The 25,422-nt window shown below is 58.4% G+C and overlaps 1 protein-coding gene across 8 annotated transcripts in view; it reads right to left on the reverse strand.

Moving 5' to 3' along the window:
• Positions 1 to 3,048: 3,048 nt before the first annotated feature.
• The window catches only part of RAB3IL1 (RAB3A interacting protein like 1), a 43,740-nt gene continuing 21,366 nt past the window's right edge, over positions 3,049 to 25,422 (reverse strand). For 2 of the 8 annotated variants that reach the window (XM_063633918.1, XM_063634081.1), the window contains 10 exons: positions 13,696 to 13,948; positions 13,208 to 13,303; positions 13,036 to 13,113; positions 12,108 to 12,326; positions 11,024 to 11,167; positions 10,385 to 10,513; positions 10,180 to 10,289; positions 8,095 to 8,194; positions 5,069 to 5,135; positions 3,049 to 4,118 (listed from right to left, as the gene is read on the reverse strand). In XM_063633918.1, the coding sequence (XP_063489988.1) occupies positions 4,036 to 4,118; positions 5,069 to 5,135; positions 8,095 to 8,194; positions 10,180 to 10,289; positions 10,385 to 10,513; positions 11,024 to 11,167; positions 12,108 to 12,326; positions 13,036 to 13,113; positions 13,208 to 13,303; positions 13,696 to 13,948 (1,279 nt within the window). In that variant the 3' untranslated portion in view covers positions 3,049 to 4,035. Of the gene's footprint in view, positions 4,119 to 5,068; positions 5,136 to 8,094; positions 8,195 to 10,179; positions 10,290 to 10,384; positions 10,514 to 11,023; positions 11,168 to 12,107; positions 12,327 to 13,035; positions 13,114 to 13,207; positions 13,304 to 13,695; positions 13,949 to 22,977; positions 23,191 to 25,422 lie in introns of those variants that run through there. The other 6 variants (XM_055284850.2, XM_063633959.1, XM_055284916.2 and 3 more) reach the window with 6 other exon arrangements.

Genomic DNA, 25,422 nt, shown 5'->3' on the forward strand with positions numbered 1-25,422 from the left:
TTATTCACAATGGCCAAGAGGTCATTGTGAGGCAGCACAACTGTCCATCCACAGATGCTGGATAAATAAAACATGGTCAGGCCAGGTGCAGTGGCTCACGCCTGTAATCCCAGCACTTTGGGAGGCTGAAGTGGGTGGATCACCTGAGGTCAGGAGTTTGAGACCAGCATGGCCAACATGGAGAAACCCCGCCTCTACTAAAAATACAAAAATTAGCTGGGCATGGTGGCGCATGCATGTAATCCCAGCTACTCAGGAGGCTGAAGCAAGAGAATCGCTTGAACCCAGGGGTTGGAGGTTGCAGTGAGCCGAGATCGCGCCATTGCACTCTAGCCTGGGCAACAAGAGCAAAACTCCGTCTCAAAAATAAAAAATAAATTAAATAAAAAATAAAAAATAAAACTTGGTCTATGCGTACAATGGAATATTATTCAGTCTTAAAAAGGAAGGAAATCCTGTCACATGCTACAACAGATGGACACTGAGGACATGAAGCGAAAGACGCCAGTCATGAGAGGACAAATACTGCATCATCCACTTAAATGAGGGCCCTCGTGCAGTGAAATTCATAGAAAGTAGAATGGGGATTGCCTGGGGCTGGGAGGAGGTGGAAATAGAGGGTTGATTAATGGGTACAGAGTCTCAGTTTTGTGAAATGAAAATGTTCTGGAGATGTTTCAGAACACTGTAAATGGACTTAGCACTACTGAACTATACACTTAAAAATGGTTAAGGGAGGGCCAGGCACAGTGGCTCACACCTGTAATCCCAGCACTGTGGTAGGCTGAGGCAGGTGGATCACTTGAGGTCAGGAGTTCAAGACCAGCCTGACCAACATGGTGAAACACCGTCTCTACTAAAAAAAAAAAAAAAAAAAAAAAATTCACACACAAAAAATCAGCTGGGCATAGTGGCACATGCCTGTAGACCCAGCTACTTGAGAGGCTGGGGTAGGAAAATCGCTTGAACCTGGGAGGCGAAGATTGCAGTAAGCCTAGATCGCGCCACTGCACTCCAGCCTGGGTGACAGAGTGAGACTCCATCTCAAAACAAAACAAAACAAAAACAACAATAAAAAAAAAAAGAGTTAAGGTAGTATAAGTTATGGATTTTTTACCATAATAAAATGAAAAAAGCAAGGAGGCTGCGAAAGCCATTTAGTCCTATATTTCCAACTCACAGATGAGGAAACTGAAGCCCAGAGAAGAGTGACTTTGCCCAGGTGCACAGTCCCGGCAGGAGTTCCATCAGGACAGTCTTGGCGGACTGGCAAGCATCCTGCAGGAGCGAAGCACACCAGTGCGCAGCTGGTCTCAGCTCAGCGCCTCCACCCTCAGAGGCCAGAGTCGTTGCTAGGTCTGAAGAGGGGGCCAAAGAGGGTTAAAATGTTCACATGTGCCAGGGGTACTCAGAGAGGCCCAAGTGGGTTATCTAGAAAATCCATTTAACAGGAACAACTCCCTCGTGGCTGACGTTGGCTAACCCTCCCCAGCCACCTTTAAGCACATTGCAGGTGTCTAGGAAAGGGCATCCAGGATGCTGGCTCATACTGTGGGCTCCAGGGCTGGCCTCATGATTCCTATCCTGGGGCCATCATTTCCTCTGTGTCACTTCTGTGTGCCTCATTCTACTCATCTGCAAAATGGGAGAAGAGTACTTTATAAGGTTGCTGTGAGGATGAAATGAATTCGATCATTTAAAGGGTTTAGAATCATGCCTGGCACAGTCAGTGCTCAGCTATTAGCTCTCATTGGGAGGTACTGAGAGTGTATGTCCATCCTTCAGGCATTTCAATTCTCTGCTTATGACCCCACTTGGGGTCTGACAGCAGGCTATGCCATTGCAGGGGCAGGCAGTGCAGGTCTGGGGTGTGGGACCCTCTGCCTGTCCCCTGGAGTGTGGTCTGGTGTCTCCTAGGTCTTGGGTGTTGCTGGGCCAGGAGCACAGACGCTGGGGGTAGGGTGGACAGCTCCAGGGCCCAGACCTCCAACTTCCTCTGGCCCCCAGCTGACCCAGGACTGACAGAGAGGAGAGAAAGCAACTGCCACGCAAGAGAGGCTGTGGGGACCACAGCAGCAAACACAGCCTCTCGCGCCCTTTTCTGACATCCTCCTTTACCTGCCTGCTTTCCTCTCTTCCATCTGATGCCCTGTGCGTGTTCCTGGTATGTTTTTTGATTGCCAGTCTTCCCCCTGGACATTTTCAGCTCAAGCACAGGTATCCCCAGCATGGGTGGAGGGCTTCCTATGGTCCTGGCCAGTCCACAGCTAGCCTGACCTACCAGCGGAGTGGCACCAAGCCCTCAGGCCAATAGGGAAGTCCCCACAAGGTGTCACCAGCCCAGTAGATACTGACCCGACTCAGAAGCTGCTATGCTCTCCACCACCCCAGGAAGGCATCTATTGGCCTGGGCCCACATCCCTACAGGTGGGGAGGGGCTCAGCCACCACAGACACCTTCCCAGCCCCACTTTGGGTCCTCAGAGATCCTGGCCACCCCCACCTCTTCCAACTGTGACTGCTGCCCCTTGCTGAGAGCTCGTCTAAGACCTGGGCTGGGAAACCCAGAGCCTCCATGGTCCCTGCCTGTGCTTCCAGCAGACATCACCAATCAATCCTGCCACTGTCCCGCTGAGCACCAGGCGGCCTCAATGCTTTGCCTCTGAGCTGCAGGCTTCTATGAGACTGGAGGTAGCCATCGCTGGAGGCAAGGAGACCCAGGGGAGGACCTGCCCAAGGTGCCACAGTGAGGCAGTGGGAGAGCCAGCCTTGGTGCCGTTCTTCCCGACAGCAGGCCACCAGCCACGGGGAGAGGGAGGCCTGGCTCATCCCCCAGTAACCCACAGCCTTCTGATACTAAGGGAGGACTCAAATAGTCCTCCCCACAGCAAGTAAGTGGTGATGGCGGAGGTGGGGTGGCTTCAGGATTTGGGTTTAATCCCAAGCACGAGGGCGGGCAGGGAAAGGATTTGGTTTCATTCCTTCAGATGCCCAAGCCTTGGCCAGAGCCCCAGGGTGCAGGAGTGAGGGCGCGTGGCCACCCAGCCTGTACCAACAAAGCCTTCCTTTATTAAATAGAGATCGTATTACATTCCATCCAAAGAAGGAAATCCGGACGTGGTGAGGGATGTGTCCAGGTGGGAGCTCCAAACCCTGGTCCCGAGTGGGCTCTGATGGGTGGGAGGGCCCAGGTCCTGCCTGCCCACCCAGGCCCCACATGCCAGGGCGCATCTGCATGGCCACCCACAGCTGAAAACAGGCGTGGGCGATCTGAAACCCTGTCTGTGTTCTACTGTGGGAGAAAGTGCCCCAGTCCTTCCAGCGGTTTTGGGAGCAGGGCCTCCAGGAGCACAGGGCTGAGATGGGGTGGGAGGGAAGGTGACAAGGGAGGCCTTTATGAAGGGGGAGGGAGGAAGGGGGAAAGGAAGGGAGGAAGTGGGGGAGGGGCCTTGACTCATCTTAACAAGGCTTTGGGGCAGCTCTGTGCTATGGAGGCCCTGCCAGCCCCTCCTAGTAGTCCAATAGGGAGGCCACCGGGAACAAGGCACGGGATGGCCACAAGGGGGTGCCGCTGGCCCAGGGCTTGGCAGCTGGGGTGGAGGGTACCCTGGAGATCCAGCCACCCGGAACAGTCCCTTTCTGAAGACATGCTGGCAACAAGGCACCTGCAGGCGGTTCTGGGGACTGGGGAGGTGGCGCTGGCTGCCTCAGGTGTCCCTTCCCAAGGGCTGAGGGCCCCCGAGTATGGATCCGAGCTCCCTGGTCTTTGATGCTTTCTTGAAATCCTCCTGGTGGTGGCAGAACCCAGTGGGAAAGAGAGGGGGGTCTTGCCGTGAAGTCCAGGCCCGTCTGTCCCTCTGTCTGTCCCAGGATGGACGTGTGGTGCTGGCTCAGTGCCGCCTCCATGGCCTGTCTGTCCATCCATTCTGCCTCTGGCTCAGGGCTGGATCCAGGCCCCCGTCTCCCTGTGTGGCGGCTTGTTCTGGGGTGGGTGTTTGCTCTGTCTCAGAGCTCCCCTTCAGGCCTGGGCTGCGCCCTAAGCCTCCTGAGGGAAGAAGCCGAGCTTGGCGAGTGACATCTCCTTCCGCAGCCTCATGATCTCCCAGAACATGGGCTCTGCTGCAGGCAGAGAGAGGGTGAACAGGTCGGGAATAGCTCAGGGTCACCTCAGGCAGATGGCCAGGTCCCCTCCTGTGGCTTTGGACAGAGCAGCTGGCACAGCACCCTAGGGTCCCCGGCCCCCAAAACAGATGACCTCAGAGAGTGGCTGGACCTCTCTGAGGCTCCACTCTTGAGCCTTGGAAACTGCTAAGTGCCGACCACACACGAGGGATCTGTTTGCACCACATTGACGGCCACCCCCACAGCCCGACTCAGACACGCAGGCACACGCTGTCACACGTAATAGCGGTGGTCCAGACCTGGGAACTACATTAGACAAGGCACAGATGCCTCCCTGGGGTCTCACAAGGACCCTGCACAGTGGGGCGGGGACCACAGCGGCCATCTGGGGACCTAGCAGGTGTCAACACCCAGCATGCCTTGGCCTTGGCCTCCAAGAGGACTTGACTCCCAGGATGGAGAGGAGACAGCTCCTTACTCAGAGGGTCGGGCCAGACTGGTTCAGGAGAAGACTCAGCAGGGAGCAAAGGTTGGTGGAGGAGCGGGGAGCCAGGCCTTGCAGAATGGGCTGTGGGGGGAGGGGGTGGAGGGAGGCCCTCTCCAGCATGGAGTGGAGTGGGAGCAAAGGCTAGAGGCGGGCGACCCTGTGTTCAGTTGACCAGGAGGAGGTGGCCACACCAGGGCCAGGGAGAGATTCACAGGGGTGGCCCCCTTGTGCAGGGCCGGGAGAGGTTTGGGGACAGGAGAAAGACCAGCCGGACAGACTCAGGTACAGAGCTCAGCACCCAGGAAGTTTGTGAACCCTTTACTAACCCATAACCCTCCCCGCTCCCCAGCCTCCTAGCTGAGTCTTGCCTCCGCTAGGGGCAGGTGGGCCCAGAGGGCGCTTCCCCGTCCAGCCCCGCTCCCGTGTGCCATCCCTGCACCGGCCACCAGGGGGCGCTCACCGTCCTGCCGCACCAGGCCTTGCTGGATGTAGCGGATGTAGGTGAAGAAGTTGCACACTGCGGTGATCTGTGGGCAGAGGTGGGGACGGTGTGACCTGCCAGCCCCACGCTGGGGGTCCCCTGACAAGCGGATCTGAGTCCAGAGCAGGAGGCCCTAGGTCCCTGCAGAGCCAGGCAGTGCTCCCTGACTCAGCTGGGACTAGGCTTTCAAGTAGTAATCAACAACAGCATGACTAGCCCTGCTGTAATAACAGCAGCAGCAGCCATTCCATCAAGCGCCTGCAGCGAACGGAGCAGACACGCTTATTATTCCGTCTTACATGGGGGAATGCGGAGCCACCCGGGGGAAGCCGCTGACATCCATCACGGAGATGGCGGAGCTAATGAAGCAGTGTGCAGCAGAGCTGCGAGATGAATCGGGCAGGCTGTCCCGGAGTCTACGCTCGCTCTCTCACAGGCCGGCTTGCTCCAGATGCTGGAGTTTTGGGCCAGCCAGGCCTCAGTCCAGTGCTACTCATATCACTGGAAAAGGAAAGGGGGTCAGAAGCCGCTCACTTGGGCTGCCCGGGGCCCCTGGGGCCTCAGGCCTGCTCCATGCCAGGCCCCAGGGACCCGTTGGCTCAGACACTGCTATGAGGACTCACACCACGGAGAGGGCACTGTTGGTGCCTGGCCCAGGGCCCCTTCCCAGGCCCGGGCCCCATCTCCCAGCTGCTGAGAGTGGGGACAGTCCCCTTGCCTCAGGGTGGAACCAACTCTGCTAAGAGCCCGGTGGATGGGGCTGAAGCTGGGCTGCAGCTGAGGCCACATCCTGGCTGGACTCCCCCGTCCCTTTCCTCATTCTCCTGAGAGCTGCACACAATCTCCAGGTGAGGCTCTGCCTCTACAGAACCCAGCCTAAGACAGGGTGGAAGGTAGCCGGCAGCTGTGCCCGCCTGCAACAGCCCCTACTGAATGTCCAACACTCCTGGGGAGGGACGTCGAATGAGAGGGGTACCCACAGGCTGGGGAGTGGAGAAGCATCGGGGAGGGGCGGGACGGTGGTGGCCTGGCAAAGATAGGGAGGTGCGAGAGAGCGGGGCAAGGTCGGGGGACCAGCCCGTCATGGCAGGGACACCGCTGCACAGGGAGGGTTGAGGAGAGGCTGCAGCAGGAGGGTGGGGCAGGGCAGAGCTCAGGACAGGAGCAGGGACAGTGGATGCCCAGAGAGGCTCGTGAGCAGGGAGTAGCAGGGAGCGGGCTCTCTCTCTCCAGGGAGTGTGCTAGGGAGAAAACACTTCTCCCTGTCGACCCCACATGTCTTGGTCTTTCAGGGCAGGGACCAGATCCTAAAACTTCAGACCCTCCTCACCTCATCTCCCACCCCCACCTTCATCCAGTGCGGCAGGACACCCAGGCCAGGGACTTAAAGTGCTAGAGGTGATTTTGTTGAGCATGGGAACATCTTTTGTGGGGCCTGCTGTTGAGCCATGGTTGGGCCTGGAAAGGGGTGATGGAGATATGTGGCCACTGAACAAGGCTCAGTGGGCACAAATCCACAGGGTAGGGGCTGTGGTGGACTCAGAGCCAGGATCCCAGGTCTCGGCTGTGTGGCCCTGAACACACCCCTTTCCTTCGCCAAGGCTTAGCCTCCCTTTTGGTAAGTGAGTGCTCAGCACACCGCTGGGAGGACTCACTCTCAGATGCCTTGTGGAGTCTGTCAAGGACAGTACAGTCTGCTGCCAGCAAAGGGACCATGTGTCCCCTTCAGACCTGCTCCCCCAGGAGGAGCCTCTGGCAGGCCTGAGATGGTTCCTCAAGCTGTGTCACTGGAAACGTGTTTCCAAACATGTTCTCTTGTTCCCCTCAATCCTCTTAAGAGTCAACAGAGGGACAGAGGAAGAGGAATCCCTGTCTTCAATCCGCAGCTCGGTGAGAGCCCCTGTCCTGGTCTGGGCCACTTGGCAGGGGAGGGTGGGAGCTGGGATTCCTTGAGACCCCTTGGCACTCACGGCCGACTTAAGGCTGGTGCACCAGAGGCACCTCTGAACCTTCTCCAAAGCCTCGGCCAGCACCTGAGTCTGGGCGTCAGGAGCCCCGCACTCTAACCGGAACTCTAGCATCACTCCTGGGTTAGGTGATATTGAATGACAGGGGGAGGCGATGTCATCCCATGACATTTCATACATAAGGCTGCATCTCAGCCGACTGGAGAGTGGCCCTCCCGATGGCTCTGAAGTCAGCTGCCCTGTGCGACAAGGCCCTGTGGCAAGGGACTGCGGGTGTCCTCCAGAAGCTGAGGGTGTCCCCTGCCAGCAGCCAGCAAGAAAACAGGGACCTCAGTCCTTCAAATACAAGGAACTGAATGCTGCCAACAGTGTGAGTTTTGAGGAGAACCCTGACTGCCAGAAAGGCACACAGTCCGCTGACAGCTTACTGCCACCTTGCAAGTCCCTGAGCAGAGAATCCAGTAAGTAGCACTTAGACTCCAACATGGGGAACTGCGCTATTTTAAGCTACCAGGTTGATAGTAATTTGTTACACCGTAATAGCAAACCACTGCCCTTGGCTTGGCCGTGTGGCCTGAGTCAGTCTCTGTGCCTCTCTGAGCCTGTACCCTGCTCTGTAAATCAAGATGTAAGGCTGGGTGTGATGGCTCATACCTATAATCCCAGCACTTTGGGAGGCCAAGGCAGGCGGATCACTTGAGGCCAGGAGTTCGAGATCAGCCTGGCCAACATGCTGTAACCCCATCTCTACTAAAAACACAAAATTAGCCAGGCGTGGTGGCACATGCCTGTAATCCCAGCTACTTGGGAGGCTGAGGCAGGAGAATTGCTAAACCTGGGAGGCAGACATTGCAGTGAACCAAGATTGTGCCACTGCACTCCAGCCTGCGTGACAAAGACTCCATCTCAAAAAAATAAATAAATAAAAATAAGTAAATCAAAGTGTAGTGCTATTCATATTCCCAGGCCCAGGGCCCAGTGTCCCAGCACCCAGGTGGCCCCAAAGGAGTTAAGTAACACTTGCAAAGGCTGACTCACCCTGGCCCGGGAAGATGGCGAGATGTAGTAGTGGCTTTTAGAGTCCCCGAGCCGGATTCGGTGGCGGCAGGTGCGGGTCAGCCCGCTCAGGGCACATGTGCTGGGGGAAAGCAAAATGGGTCATGGGGGCTGGCTGGGGCTCGCCCCCTCCCCCACTCCTGCATGCAGGGAAGATGCAGCAGCTGAGAGGATGCATGGGGAGGGGCAGGCCTCCCTTCCCCCACCCGGCTTCCAAAGGAACCCAGAGCCAGGCAGAGAAGGGAGCTGGCCCCAGCCATCCGGGGGACAGACCTGGAACTAAGCTGAGCTCTACCCCTAGAACCCTTGTTTTGCCCCTACTGGGCAAGAGAGCTTGGTTAATCTCATGCCAGGTGTACAGAGTCCCACCCTCTGCAGGCTCTGCAAATGCCTCTCCCTCCACTTCTGGGGACTCAGACCAGGCACTCCTCCCCCAACTAGGCCAGAGTTGAGGTCTGGCTGTCTTCCACTTCCCAACACCCAGCGGCTCCCCTCCTTTATCCATCCAGGCCTTCTGACCCCACTAACCCCCATGGTTCTCAACCAACCCTGTCTAAGAGCCTTCTCCCATGCCCTCTTCTCTCCTCCCCCCAGTCCCGTGTGACGTCACTCAGCATCTTCAGCCACCCACATGCAGGGTCTCCGCAGGCCCTGAGCAACCCCCATCTGGGCCCCACTCCCCAAACCTGCTCTTCACTGGCCATCATCTGCTCAGCTCTCTCCTCCTCACCCTCCGCTTGGTCACCAAGTCCCCAGGCCAGGGCACAGCAGCAGGGCTTTTGGCCTGCATCCCCTTGGCTCCTTCTGGCCAGCTCTCTGCCTCATCACTCTCTTCTCCACATCAGAGCCAGGGCTCCTCCAAAAACCCACATCTAACCCATCATCTTTCCCTTTTGCTTTCCTAATTCCCAAGAAATAGGGAGAATCCCAAATAAAAGAAGGTTTTAAAAGCTCATTGGCTGCAGGACTTATCAGAGCATTTGTTGCCTGCTGGTTCACTGAGACTCTCTGATGGACTGGAGAGCGTCTTTTCAGGTGGCAGCTATTGATGACTTTTTTTTTTTTTTGAGACAGGGTCTCACTCTGTCACCCAGACTGGAGTTCAGTGGTGCGATCTCAGCTGACCGCAACCTCTGTCTCCCAGGCTCAAGCAATTCTCCTGACTCAGGCTCCCGAGCAGCTGAGATTACAGGCGTGTGCCACCACACCCGGCTAACTCTTGTATCTTTAGTAGAGATGGGGTTTTCTCCATGTTGGCCAGGCTGGTCTCAAACTCCTGACCTCAAGTGATCCACCTGCCTCAACCTCCCAGAGTGCTGGGATTACAAGTGTGAGTCACTGCACCCGGCCTATTGATGACTTTTGCCGCGCTGGCTGGTGGGTTAAAGCCCAAACCTGTGAAGGCTCTTTATACTCTGGCCCCAACAGCCTCTGCAGCCTCCACCCCAATTCCCTGTCCCCCCACTGCTTAGCCAGATGCCCCAGTGGTGCTTCCGTTAATACTCCAGCTTCTCAAACCTTTGCACATTCTGTTCCCTCTGCCTGAAATGCCCTTCCCTGCTTGGCAAACTTCTATTCATCCTTCAAAACCTGGCTTAAATGCTCCCTCTCCGTGATGAGCCTCCCACCAGGGTACCAGCCATCCCCAGCCAGCTCTTGGCTGCCAAGGTGAAATCCTCCCCAATTTCTGCCCCTTGCTCCACCTGGCTATTTTGTTCTGCTGCTCCCCTGCTCAAATGCCAGGTGAGTAGCTGGAGGACAAATGCAAGGGCTACTGCATTATTTATTGGCAGGGACAGAGCCAGCAACTGATAATCATGGTTCAAGAAGAGAAGGGGAGGGCACAGGGCAGGCCAGTCAGGAAGAGGCAGACCCCAGCTCCCAGCCTCTCTGGAAAGCCTGGAGGTCTACAGGAAACCTGCCAAACTGCCTCCTTGCCCTGTGGGGGCAGCAACTGTCCCTGTCCTGTCGGCGCTGCTGCATCCTGATCACCCCTCGGCACAGTGAGCACGAGGCTTGGCGGGGCTTTCCCGCACGGGCGGGAAGGAGCTAAGACCCTCAGCTTACTTGGTGCTGCGGTCAACCTCGGCCACCTTCACTGCGGGCAGCGTCTGCGAAGCCACCGGCTCAATGGTGAGCGTGTTGTCCTCCACGGCGGCCCGTACCAGCGCCGAGAGCTGAGGCAGACCAGGGCGGCAGGCAGGGTGGTAAGGGGCTGGGCCCTGGCGGAGGGGCGGGTCCCCCAGCTGGCCCCGCCTCTGCCATGCCTCACCTCCTGCATAGTGAAGTCTAGGCAGGGGCCCACATCCTCCCGGTACACCCTTTCCAAGAAGGGGCAGGTCTTGTCCAGGGTGGGGGATTCCCTCCAGGCCTGGAACTCTGCAAACAGGATTGTGTCCACCTGTGGGGGAGGGCAAGCGGGGGTGGGGGCAGTCAGGGTACTACGGCCAGCACAGAAGATGCAGGCTGAGCTGAAGGGGAGCGAGGGAGGACGTGGGGCAGGCCCAGCAAGCCAGCAGGTCGATCCCCAGCAGCCGTGCAGGGAAGCCAAGTCCAGCAGCAGCAGAGCTCCCTTCTGCCCTTTGCCCCAAAGAATTCAGAACTAAAAGTTTTGTTTCCAGGCCAGTGTTAAGTTTCTTGGTGCTACTGGATTTTAGAGTGGGGTGCAGGGCTTTGTCCTGAAGACCCTCACTGCCTCCTTCAGGAGGAAATGTCAGTGAGCAACTGGCAGGAGGCCACAGGTACCAGCAGGTACACAAGCACACACAGGCACATGCACACAGGAGGGGACACACACAGGCTGCCCTGGGCCCACGCCTCGAAGGCGACTGCTGGCCTGCTCCAGGCCACATGCACAGTGAGGGAGGCTGGGAGGGGGCAAAGTGGGAGGCCCCTCTTTGGAGCCATTTACCTGCCGGGAAAAGGAGGGAGAGGGAGTGGAGGCGGGGGCTGGGGGCTCCCCAGGTGGGAGCGGCCAAGCCGGCTCGTAGGTGAGGTGAACTGCCTTGCTGGGGACCACGCAGAGGAGCAGGGAGAGCAGCGGGGCCAGCCCGGGCTGGGCCGGATGGACAGACAGACAGACAGACGAACAGACAGACAGACAGGTAGACAGGTGCACAGAGACAGAACAGGAGGGAGGGGAGAAGTTAATGTACATTCAGAAGCTCAGAGCTCAGGAGGTGGCTGAGGGCCTGCTCGTCTTCCCTGGAGGCCCTGGAGACAGAGGTGGAAGCCAGGATGGAGTTGAGTGGGCTGGTGCCAGGGACCCAGGAAGCTGAAGGCACCACAGCCCTCTGAGGCACTACCTGGGTGCAGCCCTGAACTCAGCTCTTGATGTCCCTGTCTCTGGTTCCTCCGGCAGCCCCGGGAGGCCCCATTTATCAGGTGAGAAAGCTGAGGTGCTGACAGGTGGCCTCATTTGCCTACAGACCCATGAACATGAGTGTCAGCCCAGCCTGGGCCCAGCAACCGGTGTGGCCAGCTGAGGTGGAATGGAGACACCCCTCCAAAGGCCACGCTTGTCTCAGCCCCACAGTCAGAGGGCGCCAGAAACCCCTTGAGCACAGGGCTGTCACCAAGTGGTCCTGGGGCTCAAGGCTGTGGCCACACGGGGTCCAGGCAGCCTCTCCCCCAAGGCCCAGTGGCTGCTGCTTGGCCTCTTAAGGCCAAGGAAGTGTGTGTCTCAGTGGAGGCCCCAGATCCTCAGGGCCAAAGCCAGCCTCAGGTGCAGAGACCACTACCTACTGCTTGGAGTCAGCGGCGCAGGGAGGGGGCCTCAGGTCCCCAGATGGTACACCCTGGAGGCTGCAGGCCAAGTGCCTCAGATCACAGGAGGTTGGAGAGAAAGGACCTGCCCAGTCCTCACATCCCAGAGAGGCGCAGGACAGGCTCCAGGTCACACAGCTGGGGCAGGCTGGTCCTCACTGGGCTCGGACCCTGCCTACTGCAGGCACTGCCACCCTTCCCCGTGCCCAGAGCCCGCCTCCCGCCCTCACCTCCTTGCCCTCCCTGTCTGGGGTGAGGGTGTGTCCCGCAGCAGGACATACGGCGGGGCAGAGGGTGCTGCTGGTGCTCTTGTGGCGAGAGTGGCCCTTTCGGGGCCCGGCCTTGGTGGGGCTCAGCAGCTGGGGGTGAAGCTCGCGGTTGGGAGAGGCTGGTGTGGACGTGATGACCAGCGTCTTCAAGGCTGTCACCTCTGCCTGCAGCATGTCGATCTGCATGGGATGGGATGGCTGTCAACCCTCACCCAGACTGGATGCCATCCTGGCTGCCACCACCTATCAGCCTAACTCAGGACAATGCACCCCCACAGTGACGGGCACCTAGTCCCACCTGACGCCCTCAGAACAGCCTTCGAGGCAGAGACCCAGACACTCATTTTACACACAGGGAAACTGAAGCTCACAGAGGCGACATGGCCTGCCCAAGGTCATGCTGTGAGCAGGATTCTGTTAGGAACAAGTGTCTGGGAGCTGGCTGGGCCTCCCGTGAGAGTTCTGGGACCGCCCCCAGGAGCCAGGAAAGGCCCAGGCCTCACATTTTGCAGACGGGCAACCAGGCTTGGAGAGAGGAAGCGACTTGCCCAGGCTCAAACAGCCATACTGAGTGAGGTTTCTGCTTTGTAAAGTGGGGCTGGGAGGAGAGTGAAGAAGGTACAATAATCACAGGGTCCTCCCAGCCCCAGCACGATCCCAGAAAAGGCTCTGCCGTGCAGCAGAATCACTGATGGAGCCCCGGGGGCACTGGGCCCTGTGATCTCAGACCCCCACCCTTCCCCTCCCTCCCTGGGCCTGGGTTCACCCATTCCTGCTGGCCCCACCGGGCCAGGTGAGTGTCCACTCAGGCAGCAAAACTCAGTGCTCGCTGAGCCGGGAGGCAGGGCGGGTGTCTGGGCTGGCCTGGGCAGGCGGGGATGGGCCTCACCTTGCCCCGAGCCTCCCTCAGCTGCTTTTCTGATGCTGCCTGCTTCATGTTGGCTTCTCGAACCATCTTGTGAGCTTCCTAGGAAGAAGGCAGTCCCTGAATGAGTGGTGAGGAACCAATGGATGCCCAGATGACCCATTCCCTAAGTTGTTCCCGCGCCCAGCCGGTGTACCTCGAACAGGCTGGCCGTCAGCTCTTCCAGCTCCTGTTCTAGCTGCTCCCGCACCTTGGACAGCCGCTCACATTCCTCGTCCTTTAGCTTCAGCTCCTGGAGGAAAAGAGGCAGGCACTTGAGCACCTCAGCATCCCCATAACTACGGGAGGGACCAGGACCACCGGACCAGGCTCCATCCCCTCGTCATTTTATGTGGGGCTCAGAGCTTATTTCCTCTGGTGCCTGACAGTTTGTGATGCTTTTTCCTTTTAGCCACAGCATGAAGCTGAAGCCCCTGCCTGCCAGTTCATCAGCGCTCAGGGTAGGTTTGCAGTCAAGACGGGTGACCATCAGTGTGCCCAGCACAGGCCTGACCTGCAGCTGGCCTCGGTGGAGGCACATCCTTCTCCCTTGGGCACATCTCTGGGCACCTGATGAGAGCCCACAGCTCTCCCAAGCTGACTTCTCCCCACCGAAGCCCCCCCCAGCCTGCTGCAGGCACCCACCTTCTGCGCTCTGTGCAGCTCCTCCTTCAGGAACTCGGAGCCCTTCTCTCGGATCTCCATGGAAGAGCTGCGCAGGCGCAACACGTCCAGCTGGGCGGCTGCGGGGCCCTCCTGGCCCTGGGCCTCCTCCCCTGCAGAGGTCTCCACCAGGGCTCCTGGGGACTCCCTGTGGCCTTGGCAGGGGTCCGTGCTCTTCCAGGGGACCGGGACAGCTGCAAGCGGCGGTGGGAGGCCCTGGTCTGGCTGGGGTGGGCTGGAGACAAACAAGGGTATCAGCAGGTTCAGGGTGGGGTCCTGAGGCCTGGAGAGCTGAGCCCAGAAACTGCCCCGGGGCAATGTGCCTGCCACTTGAGCCTCAGCCTTTCCATCTGAAAACTGGGGCCCTACCAGCTATCATCAGGGTTGTTACCAGGCCAAATGTCCAAGCACAAAGTCTCTTGGGGCAAGAGGCTTATTCCTCTTTGTCAACCACCCCCTCCAGCACAGGGCTGAGGGCTGTGTTTGGCACATGCAGTAGGTGCTCAGCAAACAGTAGGTGTCTAGCACACAGTAGGTGGTCGGCGTCTTTGTCTAACAGGTGACTATAAATGCATCAGGGTTGAGTCCCACTTGTATAACGTGAAGCCTATTCCAATGGCCCTACCTCAAAGGTCACTGAATGATCAGAGGAGGTGTGGGTAAAACCTTGGCACCTCGGATGCACTCAGGCAGGAGCTGCCTTCACTGATACAGTTAATGTGAGTTCTGCCCCTTTCAGGGTGGACCAGAGAGGAAGGATGAGGCCAGGGCAGGCAGGGCTGAGGCAGGAAGATTCTGCAAACAGCTTGGGCAACAGACCCACTTCCTGTCCCCCTGGACTTGGTGGGGAGCAGTCCCAGATCTCCCCTGGCCTGCCTTGTGACCTCAGGCAAACACCCCCTTCTCTGGGCCTCAGGACCCTCCCTTCCCTGAAGCTGAAGACCCTGGAGGTGGTGTGAGGCCTCATTCCCCCCCTCCATCCACACTCCCCACTCCAAAGTGGACCCTGGAGAGGGAAGGGAGGGCGAGGGCCCGGCCAGCGGTGTTTTGTGCCAAGACAGCACCTCTGGACTCGCTCACTCAGCAAAAGCTGTAGGCTCCTGAGCCAGCAGCTTCTGAGCTGCAGCAGCCAGGGCTGGGGATGGGGGGCTGGGCGGGCCGCTGATATCAGTGAGGGAAGTTGGGGGGAGGGGCTCAGGGAGGCTGCACCAGAGGGGGAAGGCAAGGCCAAGGAGAATGTGGGACTCAGGACAGCTGAGGCAGAGGGAGGAGTGGACCAGTCTCCCCTCCCTGTCCTCAGGACCTTGGGAAGGTCACCAAGCAGCCCCTGAGCCTCAGTTTCTCCCTTGGTTAATGAAAATGGGCCCCCAGAGATTCCAGCAAGGAGCCCACTTCCAGCCATGAGTCCCTTCACACAGCCCTGTCCAGCTGCCCAGCCCCACCTGCCCTCTGCTCTGGAACCGGCCCAGAATGTGGCCTCAAGGCTCCTCAGGCTGGGTCCTGCCTGGCAGGGATGTGGGTCTTGAGGATTAAGGCGGGGACACATATCCATCACTCCATCAACAGTGTCTATGCCAGACAGGGCTCTCTCCTAATACTCCTGTTTGGGGAAGTCTTGTTGGCAAGGGTACCCCGCATCCTGAGAGCTATGGCGGCGCCCTGGCCTGGGGTCTGTGCCCTGGGGACTCACACTGCCAGACTCTACACAGGTCTCTGACCATGCTATCTCCTTTAAAATTCTCTCAACAGTGGCTGGGCGCAGTGGCTCACACCTGTAATCCCAGCACTTTGGGAGGCTGAGGCAGGTAGATCACCTGACATCAAGAGTTCGAGACCAGCCTGGCCAACATGGTGAAACCCCATCTCTGCTAAAAATATAAAAATTAGCCAGGCCAAGATTGTGCCACTGCACTCCAGCCTGGGCGACAGAGCGAAACTCTGTCTCAAAACAAACAAAAAACTCTCTCAACAGCACTCATGGTATTGTCCCATTCTACAGATGAGGGGACGGAGGCTCACAGAGTGAAGGGACTTGCCAGGGGTCACGCAGCTGGTCAGTGACAGTGCTGGGACAGGTGGCCAGGTCTGCAGCCCAGGCCCAAAGCTTCCCTGCTGCAGGGGAACGGCAGGTAGGTGGGGAGTGTGAGTGTTGGAATCGGCGCATCTGCTTCAAGATAAAGGGCTCCTGGGCCCAGGGGGACTCGGAGGCTCCTCTTTGGCTGCAGTAGGGAAATCTGACCCAATTCTGGCCCGAACTGGCTTCTCAGACTGCGCAGGCCCAGAAACCCCCTTTCCAGAAGGCAGGGCCTGGGCAGGGGGAGCTGTGGCAGAGAGAACAGGCCAGGTGGGGCAAGCCTGGGGTCCATGTCGGCCTCTGACCTGGGGTACACATGAGCCCCTGGGAATGCTACTGAAATTCTCTGAACCTGCTTCCGCACCTAAGGGATAGGAGCTGAAATCCTGCAGGAGGTGCTCTAAGAATCAAGAGCTCTAAGAGCAGTCCTGACCTGGTGCTGGGTGAAACATGTTCAATCCACAGCCATGTTTGGCTGAGACACCCACGAAGCCTGCCTGGGCTCTGGGTCCCACAGCTTAAACTGGAGGCCTGTGGACCCTTGCCAAGAAGACTTCCCCGAACAAGGGTATTAAGAGAGAGCCCTGTCTGGCATAGACACTGTTGATGGAGTGATGGATATGTGTCCCCACCTTAATCATCACAACCCAAGTCCTGAGGTAGGACAGGACGGCCATAGTCACTCAGGCTGGGCTGGGGGCTGCTCACTGAGGGCCAAGGGCAAGAGGTGACAGCACAGGACAGGACAGAGGACTCTTGCCATTGCCTATGCCCTGACCGAGGAGAACCAGGCTGCTGGCCCTCCCATGGGGGCCGAGCTTCATCCACCAGTGTGGTCTGGGCCTCTGGCCACAGTGAAAGACTAACTCTCTCTCCTGCTGGTCCCAAGCACATGGGCTGGAGGTGTGGCTGGCTGACCTCACCATTTTCCCAACAGGCTCTCACTTTTGCCTTGTGGGACAGAGTAGGGACAGGGCCCAATTTTGTAGCCAGAGGAAACAGTGGTCCAAGAGGCCTGAGACAGAGTCTGTGACACCCTTCCCATCCCCCCCAGTAGAAGCCCAAAGCCAAATCCTAATGGCAGGAAGTGTGGGAACATGGGAACAGTGGGACCACCCGGTAGCCACCAACTCCCCAATGCCAAAGGTGGCAGGAGCAGGAGAGGAAGAAGGGCCTGACCTGCCCTTGGAGGGCAGCCGGAATCTGCAGACCCTCTTCCCCCTCATTTCTGGGGTGCAAGGCCCACTCCTGAGACTCAGAAATTTCAAAGAAGGGACCCTAGGCTCCTCGGGTCCAGCCCAAGCCAGAATCTCCGATCTCACACACACTTCAGCCTCCCAGACCAGAGGCCTGAAAACCTGGCTGTGAACACCCAAGTCAGCGGCGAACTCAGTCGTGGGGCAAGCAGGGACCACTTAATGTTCTGCTGCCCAACGGCCCTACCCTCCTCAGTCCAGGTCCACCGCTCTCTGTACAAACCTCCTCAGTCCCCACTCCCTGCAGAAACAGAGCCCAGCATCTGAGAAGAGCCACAGATGCCTCCGGAAAGGAGCCTGTTCAGAGGGTAGGAGTCAATGTCAGAGGTAGATGGGGCAGCCAGCCAACATCCCCCATCCCAAAGCCAGCTCCTACCGCCGAGAGGCCTGGGCAGTTCATACAGGAAAGGCCCCACGGGTCACTTCCCCAGGAAACACACAACCAAGAGAAAATGCAGTAACCACAATCCTCACCCCACCAGGCCCGCCCTAGGAGGGCCAGCAGGGCTCTTGCCCCGACCCACAAAATAAGAAGGAGACCTAGACTCCATGGCCCTCAGTCTCTTAGTATCCCCAAGCCAGCAGGGCCTGGCCAGTGGCCAGACCAGCCTATCCCTCAATCAGTGCCCAAGATGACCCTGTCCAGTTACCTCCTGGAACTAAAGACCCCTGTTGGTCATGGGCACAATGGATTCATTAAATAAGCAGGGGAGGGGACAGCAAGGGTGACTCTGAAACTGGGCGAAGGAGAGGGCTGGGAGGGCACACTGGGACCACTCAGTGGGCTGCCAGGGCCCAGGCCTCTAGGGAGGCTGCAGAAACCCCGACCCAGGGCCTGGCTCCCCGGGGCGGTGCCTTGGCACAGAGGCCTGTTCAGACTCACGCTCAGCCTGTGCAGTGATGCTGAGGGGACGGAGGCTGACAGCCATGTGATTCACATCCAGGGACCAAGGGAGTCCCAGGAAAAGGTTGATGGGCTAGCTCTCAGGCCAGCCTGCAAGCCCAGCAAAGCTTGGCTCCCCTAGAGAGCGGCCAAGTCTTCAGCCCCAAACCCACAAGCATGTCAGGTTCCCAAGTGCTTGGCCACATCCACACCAGCCCACCACTCCACAGGTGTCAAGGCCTGGAAGCTTGGGACAATTGCAGGGAGATGCACTCCTCCACCTGGTTTCCAGATGAGGCCCGAGGTTCAGAGAGGGATGGTGACGTGGCCAGAATACACAGCAAGGAAGCGGCAGGATGGGAACTGAACGCAGAGTACAGGCATAGCGCATCACGTGGCCTGTCACCCAGAGGAAAGGCGATGAATGGCGGTTTCGCAGAAGTGAGGCAAGAGGCAGATGGGGTTTGAGGAAGTCTGAGACAGCGCCCAAGTACTGGGGGTGCCACCCAAGACTGCTGTACAGCCAGGCAGGACCTGGGCTAAGAGGGGACAGCAGAGGGGACACACAGAAACAAAAGATGGGAAGGCGGAATTGTGGGAGGACCAGGGGCTGGATAGGGGGGCAGGAAAAAGCAATAAACAGTAATTAATTAAGATAATTCAAAACTAAGGAAAAGGTGAAAGCTGAGAACAGCGGTACCCATGCTGGGAGTGAGGAACTGGGAGGGGGTCTTTCAGGGACAGGAAAGGGGGTGGCTGAGGCATCTGGGAAGTGGCATGTCCCGTAGGCAGCTGAGGGGGAATAGGCAGGATGGGGTGGCGCTGTCGAGTGGCACTGGTTTGGGAGAGCAGCTGCAGCCTGAGCATGGATGAGGGGCCGTCAGACGGGACAGGGGCTTGAGAGCCAGAAAGGACGAGAGTGTTGGACACTAGAGCCAAAGAGTGTCCGGGACCCGGGGATGAAGAGATTGTCATGAGTCTCACTGAGTTGGGCCAGGATCCAATGAGCTCAAGGCAAGGAGGGGACAAAGGGACAGGTGGGAACCAAGGTGGGTCTGGGCCACAGGGGAAGGGGGAGCCAGAGTAGGGAGAAGGGCACAACAGCACGTCCTAGTAGCAACCATGGAGGAGGAGGGAGGAGAAGGTCAGGAACAGCTAGGGATGGGAAGCAGATCAGAAGACCTGAAGCAGGTGAGTCAGGCCATGCCTCCGCCAGCCATAGCCCCAGGCCACCAGGCCAGCCCAGCCCAGCCCTAGCAGGGGGAATCCAGCCCTGTCTCTCAGTGGGAGTCAGCGCAGGGCCTAGGAGGGGGCGCATCTCACTCCTCTTCTACAGGGCTGGGCACGCAGTACATCCTCAAATCTGCCTGTGGCGACCCTGCCCATTCAGTCCAAGAATTGACGCCGAAGACCTCCAACAGCTAGTGTGTATACTGAGCACCCATTATGTGCCAGGCACCCCACCAGCTGCGATCCATCCAATTTGCATGACCAGGCAGCCCCCTTCTTACCACATCCTATTTTGATTTGCATCTCTCTCCCGCTACCTCATTTCCTAAGACCTATTGGGCATAAATCATGTGCAGAGCTTGGAGGGTCTAGGACAAGCAGGATTCTAATGAGGATGTCTGCCCCCGACACCCATGTCCTGATTAAGGAACAGCAGGGAAGATCTGCACCTGTTGAGGGGTAGGGTAGGCAGTTAGATCATGGAGGGCTTCCAGGGAGCAGCAACAGCGAGGGTTACACAACCCCTTCCCAATGAAGAGGCCTGCGTACCTGACCCTGGAGCCCTCGGGCCATACTTCAGACTCTTGTCTCATGGCCTCTAGTCCCCTGTGACTTGGGCCTTACAGGCAGAAGCCCACAGATCCATGCCCTTAGAATAGCCAAGGCCCAGGGCAGTGAAGTGACTTGCTCAGGATGGCCCCTACAGCCCTGCCTGCTGCAAAAACATGCTCCCCAACCCCTGGGAGGTTGGAGTGGTCTCATCTTATTCCTGGGCTGCCCATCAATGCCTGGCCCTCTCTAGCCGTAGGTATGATGAGCCCTGTCTCTGGGGAAACTGAGACCGGGGGGCTGGAACAGTGTCATGCAGGAACTCGAACGCTCCCTTCTGCCGACCAAGTCCCAAGTGTCCAGCACTGTGTTAGATACAGAAGTACTCAAGACGCTGTCCTCGCCTCGTCACCTTGGAGCAGGCTTGGCACCCAAAACTACGAATGTGTGAAACTGTGGGGAATCGGAAGGGGAGCAGCCCGGTTTGGGGGGGGGGGGGGCACCTAAAGTCAGACCGGAGCTGCCTCTGGGTTTGGAGTTCAGGGCCCATGCTCAGGAGTCCCAAGGAAGAGGACCCACCCAGGCTGCGGCAGAGTCCAGCCACTCCGCCTACCCCAGAAGAGCAGCCCAGGGCCGGGGCCATGACCAGGACCTGGCCATTAACAAAGCACAGCCACCAAGAGAAAGATCTCAGTTCATTTCACAGGTGAGGAAACGAAGCCCAGAAACATCACCGGCCCCGCCGGGGTCACCGACTCCTAATCCCAGCTCCTCCTATTCGAGGATCAACAGTCCCAAATATACACCTGCCAGAGCTGTCATCAGACTTGGTCAGAGTCACCTGGCAAGTATGACTCTGAACCGGACCCCTCCCACTGCTGCTGGGGTCTGGGTGAGCTCCTAGGACACCAGGCACCCAGTGGGGGCTGGCAGCTTGGCCCCTGACTCTAAATCCGTTTCCTCACCCAAATGGGAGGCCATAAAAATACAGAGCTCAAGGTAACCCCCAAGCTCTGCCTCACCCCTTCTGCCAGCTTCTCACTGCCCCTCATCCTTTCCATCTGCATTTATGAAGCACCTATTATGATATGAGCTCAGCACCCAGCTAGGCCCCCGGGGGTGCAGGGGTGCATGCAGGAAGTGAGCCATATTGAGGATTCTGTGGGGGTCAGCCTGGCAGCTGGCACATCCAGAGTGTTGCTGGGAATATGGCAGGGGGGCTGGATGGTGGGGAGGGATCCCTGCCCAGGATTTAAGGCTCTCTGACTCTCCTTGAAGCAACTATCCATCTACTGGTGGCTCTCAGCTGTGTCTGGCCTTGGCCTGGATGCCTCCAGGGAAGGACATTCTCTGACCTGAGATCACTCCCACCCTAGAAACCACTTATTTTACTTAGAGGCCCAGAGAAGGAAGTCTACACTCTCAAGGTCACACAGCAACTAACTCAGTGGCTGTGTTGCCTGAGTCCACCCGGCACAAGACACAGGCTTCCTGCAGATGAGGCTGCTCCCCAAACACAATTCACCCCGGGCAGAACTGCCCTAACCTCTCCAGGTACCACAGACCCACCTCAAGCACTTTCTCCTAAGCCAGCCTCCGTCCTCCAAGCACAGTGCCAACAAATACACTGGTGGCCTTCAACTCTCTCCCTTTAAGAGTCTCAAGCCCAGGCCGGGTGCGGTGGCTCACACCTGTAATCCCAGCACTTTGGGAGGCTGAGGCGGGCGGATCATAAGGTCAGGAAATCGAGACCATCCTGGCTAACACGGTGAAACCCTGTCTCTACTAAAAATACAAAAAAAAATTAGCTGGGCGTGGTGGCGGGCACCTGTAGTCCCAGCTACTCAGGAGGCTAAGGCAGGAGAATGGTGTGAACCTGGGAGGTGGAGCTTGCACTGAGCCGCACCACTGCACTCTAGCCTGGGTGAGAGCAAGACTCTGTCTCAAAAAAAAAAAAAAAAAAAAAAAGAGTCTCAAGTCTTAGGGCAGGGCGTGGTGGTGAAAGCCTGTAATCCTAGCACTTTGGGAGGCTGAGGCTGGTGGATCACCTGAGGTCAGGAGTTCGAGAGCAGCCGGATCAATATTGTGAAACCCCGTCTCTACTAAAAATACAAAAATTAGCCGGGTGTGGTGGCGTGTGCCTGCAGTCCCAGCTACTCGGGAGGCTGAGACAGGTGAATTGCTTGTACTCAGGCGGCGGAGGTTGCAGTGAGCTGAGATCTCGCCACTGCACTCCAGCCTGGGTGACAGAGAAAGGCTCCGTCTCAAAAAAAAAAAAAAAAATTCCCAAGCCTCTCCACACCTCACCCCTACCAGGAGCCCACTCTCTCCGCACCCCCTGCTGGGGAATGAAAGGCCATCCCTCCCCTAGCATCGCAGCTCAACCTTTGCTAGGTGCCATGGAGTGAAGTGGATCCTGCCTGCCTTTCCAGGGAGGCTTCCTTCACTCCCCAGCTGTAGCTGGGCAGTAGTCCTCTCCTGGGACCACTCATTTGGCCCAGGGAGCACAGGAGTACAACCTGTCCCCCATTCTGGCCACATTTCCTCCAGGACCTGGTCTTTCCAGGCCATGGGGAAGAGGAAGTGTTTGCCCAGCTCCACAAAAACACCACAACCTTTCTGCACATACAGGGCAGGGGTCCCACATCAGATGGGCCAGAAACTGCAACTGCCCCTGAGAACCAATGGCCTGAACAGACACAACCACGGGGGCCACTAATCCAGGACCCAGAGTCTGTGCTACCCCAGTCCAGGCTGCGGGGGGCGGGGGAGGGTTCCCACTCCACACCTGGGAGAGCCTCCGTACCTCCACAAGGAGGTTCTGCCCTCAACTTGGGAGCCACGCTGTCAAAGACCCAGCTCCTCTTTCCCAGCTACACTGCTTTCCAAGAGTTCATCCAGCCGAGGGGGTTGAGGGACAGGTTAGGAGGGTGGGCTGGGGGTCCTTCCTCTAGGTGCATGCCCCAGAGTCGTGCACACTCTTCCCCACACCCCGACTCTTCTCACTTGCGCTCCTGATGAACTAAGAGGAGTTGACGCTGTCATCCCGGGACGGTCGGGTGCCCACCCTTCGCACCCTGCACCAGGAGAGAGACCGCCGACCCCTCCCCCGGAGTCTCCTGGCTGCGAGGCGGCTCGCCTGCAGGCAGGGCGGGGGCGCACAGCACCTCCGGGTGGCGGCGCAGACCCGGCGGGGACCCCCCAATCCTCCCGTCCCGGGAGGCGGCCGCGGCCCAGACCCAGCGCGGGACCGCGAGCGCGCGCGGACCTACCCGCTCCACATCCCGGCGCCTCGGGGCGCCCAGGCGTCCGTTCCCAGCGCCGCCGCCGCGTCCTCCCAGCGCCGCGTCCCCGCCCGCCGCCGACTCCGCCCGGGGCCGAGCCGCTCCACCGCCTGTCAGCCCTGCCCGCGGCGGGTCAGTAGGTCTCAGCCGCCTGGGCTCGCGGCCCCCAGCCCAGCCCCGACCCTGCCCTGGGCGGGTCACGTGGCGGAGTGGGGGCGGCCGGAGGACACGTGCCCGGCCCCGCCCCTCCGCCGGCCCGGCGCTGGGATCCGGCGCGCGCTCCCAAGGCCCGGCCCCACCCGGCCCGCCGCGCGGGGACAGGGAGACCGCGGCGCTGGAAGGGAACCCGGCCCCCAACATCCCGCGGCTCGCGCCGCGCTCAGACTCGCCAGCTGACTCCTCCTCTCCAGTCGCCCTCGGCACCACCCACTTTGGGCCACCCCTACTCAAGAACCTACAATGGCTCCCGGGCTCTCAGCTCTTCGATTCTCACAGATTGTCACTTAAGGCCAGGAGACACCCTCCCCACTCCTCACCCGGCACTCCTTCCCTAGGCTGTCTGCTTAGTGCCTGTCCCTGTGCAACATCCTGCCTGCTGGGAAGGGAAGGGGACAAACCCGAAACAAGTTTTCTGAGTCCTACTCTCTGAGTTTTATCCCGAAGGAGTTTCCACTTCTGGTCCAACTCTCCTCACTCAGTCTCCTGCCTCTTAACACACTCTGCCCATCCCTGCCTTTACCCACCATCTGCCCTCTGGATAGTATTCCCCACCCCACCTCCACCGACACACACACATACGCACACCTGTCTGGTCCCATATCCTCCGTGAAACCTTCCCTGAATCCCACACCACTGGTCTACCTGTCCCTCAGTTCCTCTGTCCCACCCATTCTGAGTCCTGATCATTGGTCTCAACTTTAGCCTGGGACTGGACCAGTAAGGGCAGAACCCGGAACCATGGTTCCTGGTGGAACCATGGTTCCTGGTGGAACCAGAACCATGGCTCCCACCTTGCCTGTCTAGGGGAGGACTGGGAGCATGGTGGGAGGTACTTCCCCTTCTAGGTGCTACCAGAGGTCCCAGTGCTACCCCTCCAGGCCCACTGACTCAGGCCACAGGCTCAAGTTAGTCAGATCTTCATTTGAGGACACATTTTATTCATTCATTCTACTCATTCGTACATTCAGCCACTCCATCTGAGCATAGACTATGGGCCATGCAAGGGCTGGGGACCTAGAAGGAAACCGTACAGACATAGGCTCTGCCCTCCTGGGGCTCCATGTTGGTGGAGGATGGAGGATGGGGGATGTATTCTTAAGACCTCCACGTCCAGGGCACAAATAGACAACAATGCTCTTTCCCCACTGGGCATAGTGCACACCAAGTTACGGAATCTGGAGAGTGGAGGCGAGGCTGGATTCTATGCCTTTCTTGCTCCCTTGGCCAGCACTTTGTGCAGTGAACAACCTAGGCAGTTCTCCATAGCATCCCTTCCAACTTTCTAGAATCATTCAGCCCAGGCGTCCCATAGCCATCACTCAGCAGGGCGGCTGTTTCCATGGCCATGGCTTCCAGAGGGCAGGGATTCTCTCTTTCTTGGAGCTGCGTTCCCCACCCCACCCCCAGCCCAGCTCAGGGTCTGGCCCACCCAAAGCAGATGTCCACATGTGTTTGCTGGCTTGAATCCCTCATCAGTTGGTCTTGAGCAACTGTTGTCTTCCTGGCCCTTGTTTTGTTCACTATTTAGAGAAGGAGGAGAAAATGACACAAAAGGAACGCAGCACAGGGCTCTTGCCCTCCAAGTCTTCACAAGCCCCGGCAGGAGATAAGTCATGGCAACCCAGACCAGTGGGAGATAAAGGGTGGAGGAGGCATCAGCTCAGGGCTATGTCCCTGGAGGAAGAGTCCTCAGCCTGGGAGGTCTGGTGGACCGGGGAGGCCCTTGAGCGAGGTCTCGAAGGACAAGTCTGTGGTCACCACTCTGGAAGCATCCACACTCAATTTCTAACCAAAAATAGCCTGTCATCCATGCTTCCTGCTACCATGGACTCCTAGGCCTCACTGCCTCCCCCAGTAGGGGGGACCCTACTGCTCAGCTAAACTTGCTCCTCAGCTGAAAAGGATGGGCTCAGAGAAGTTAAGGAACCTGCCTGATATCACACAGCCAGGGGCAGTAGGGCTGAGTCCTCTTACACCCGTTTTCCAAAAAGACCACCCAGAAACTAGAGGCTCACTGGCAGCTGCAGCTGTGTGCAGCCAGGCAGCAAGAGGGTCCTGAGCACATGCTAGGTGTCTGGCCAGCGGCAGGGAAGGGAGAAATAAAAGTTGTGTCCTCTGCCCACAAGCCACTGCCTTCCTCAGCCTCGCTCCCTCTATCCCCCTCTGCCTGCTCCATCCCAAGCCTGGCAGCCTTGACCACAGACCCTTGGCTGA

Source organism: Symphalangus syndactylus, chromosome 1 (assembly GCF_028878055.3).
Source record: "Symphalangus syndactylus isolate Jambi chromosome 1, NHGRI_mSymSyn1-v2.1_pri, whole genome shotgun sequence".
Classification (NCBI taxonomy): Eukaryota; Metazoa; Chordata; class Mammalia; order Primates; family Hylobatidae; genus Symphalangus; species Symphalangus syndactylus.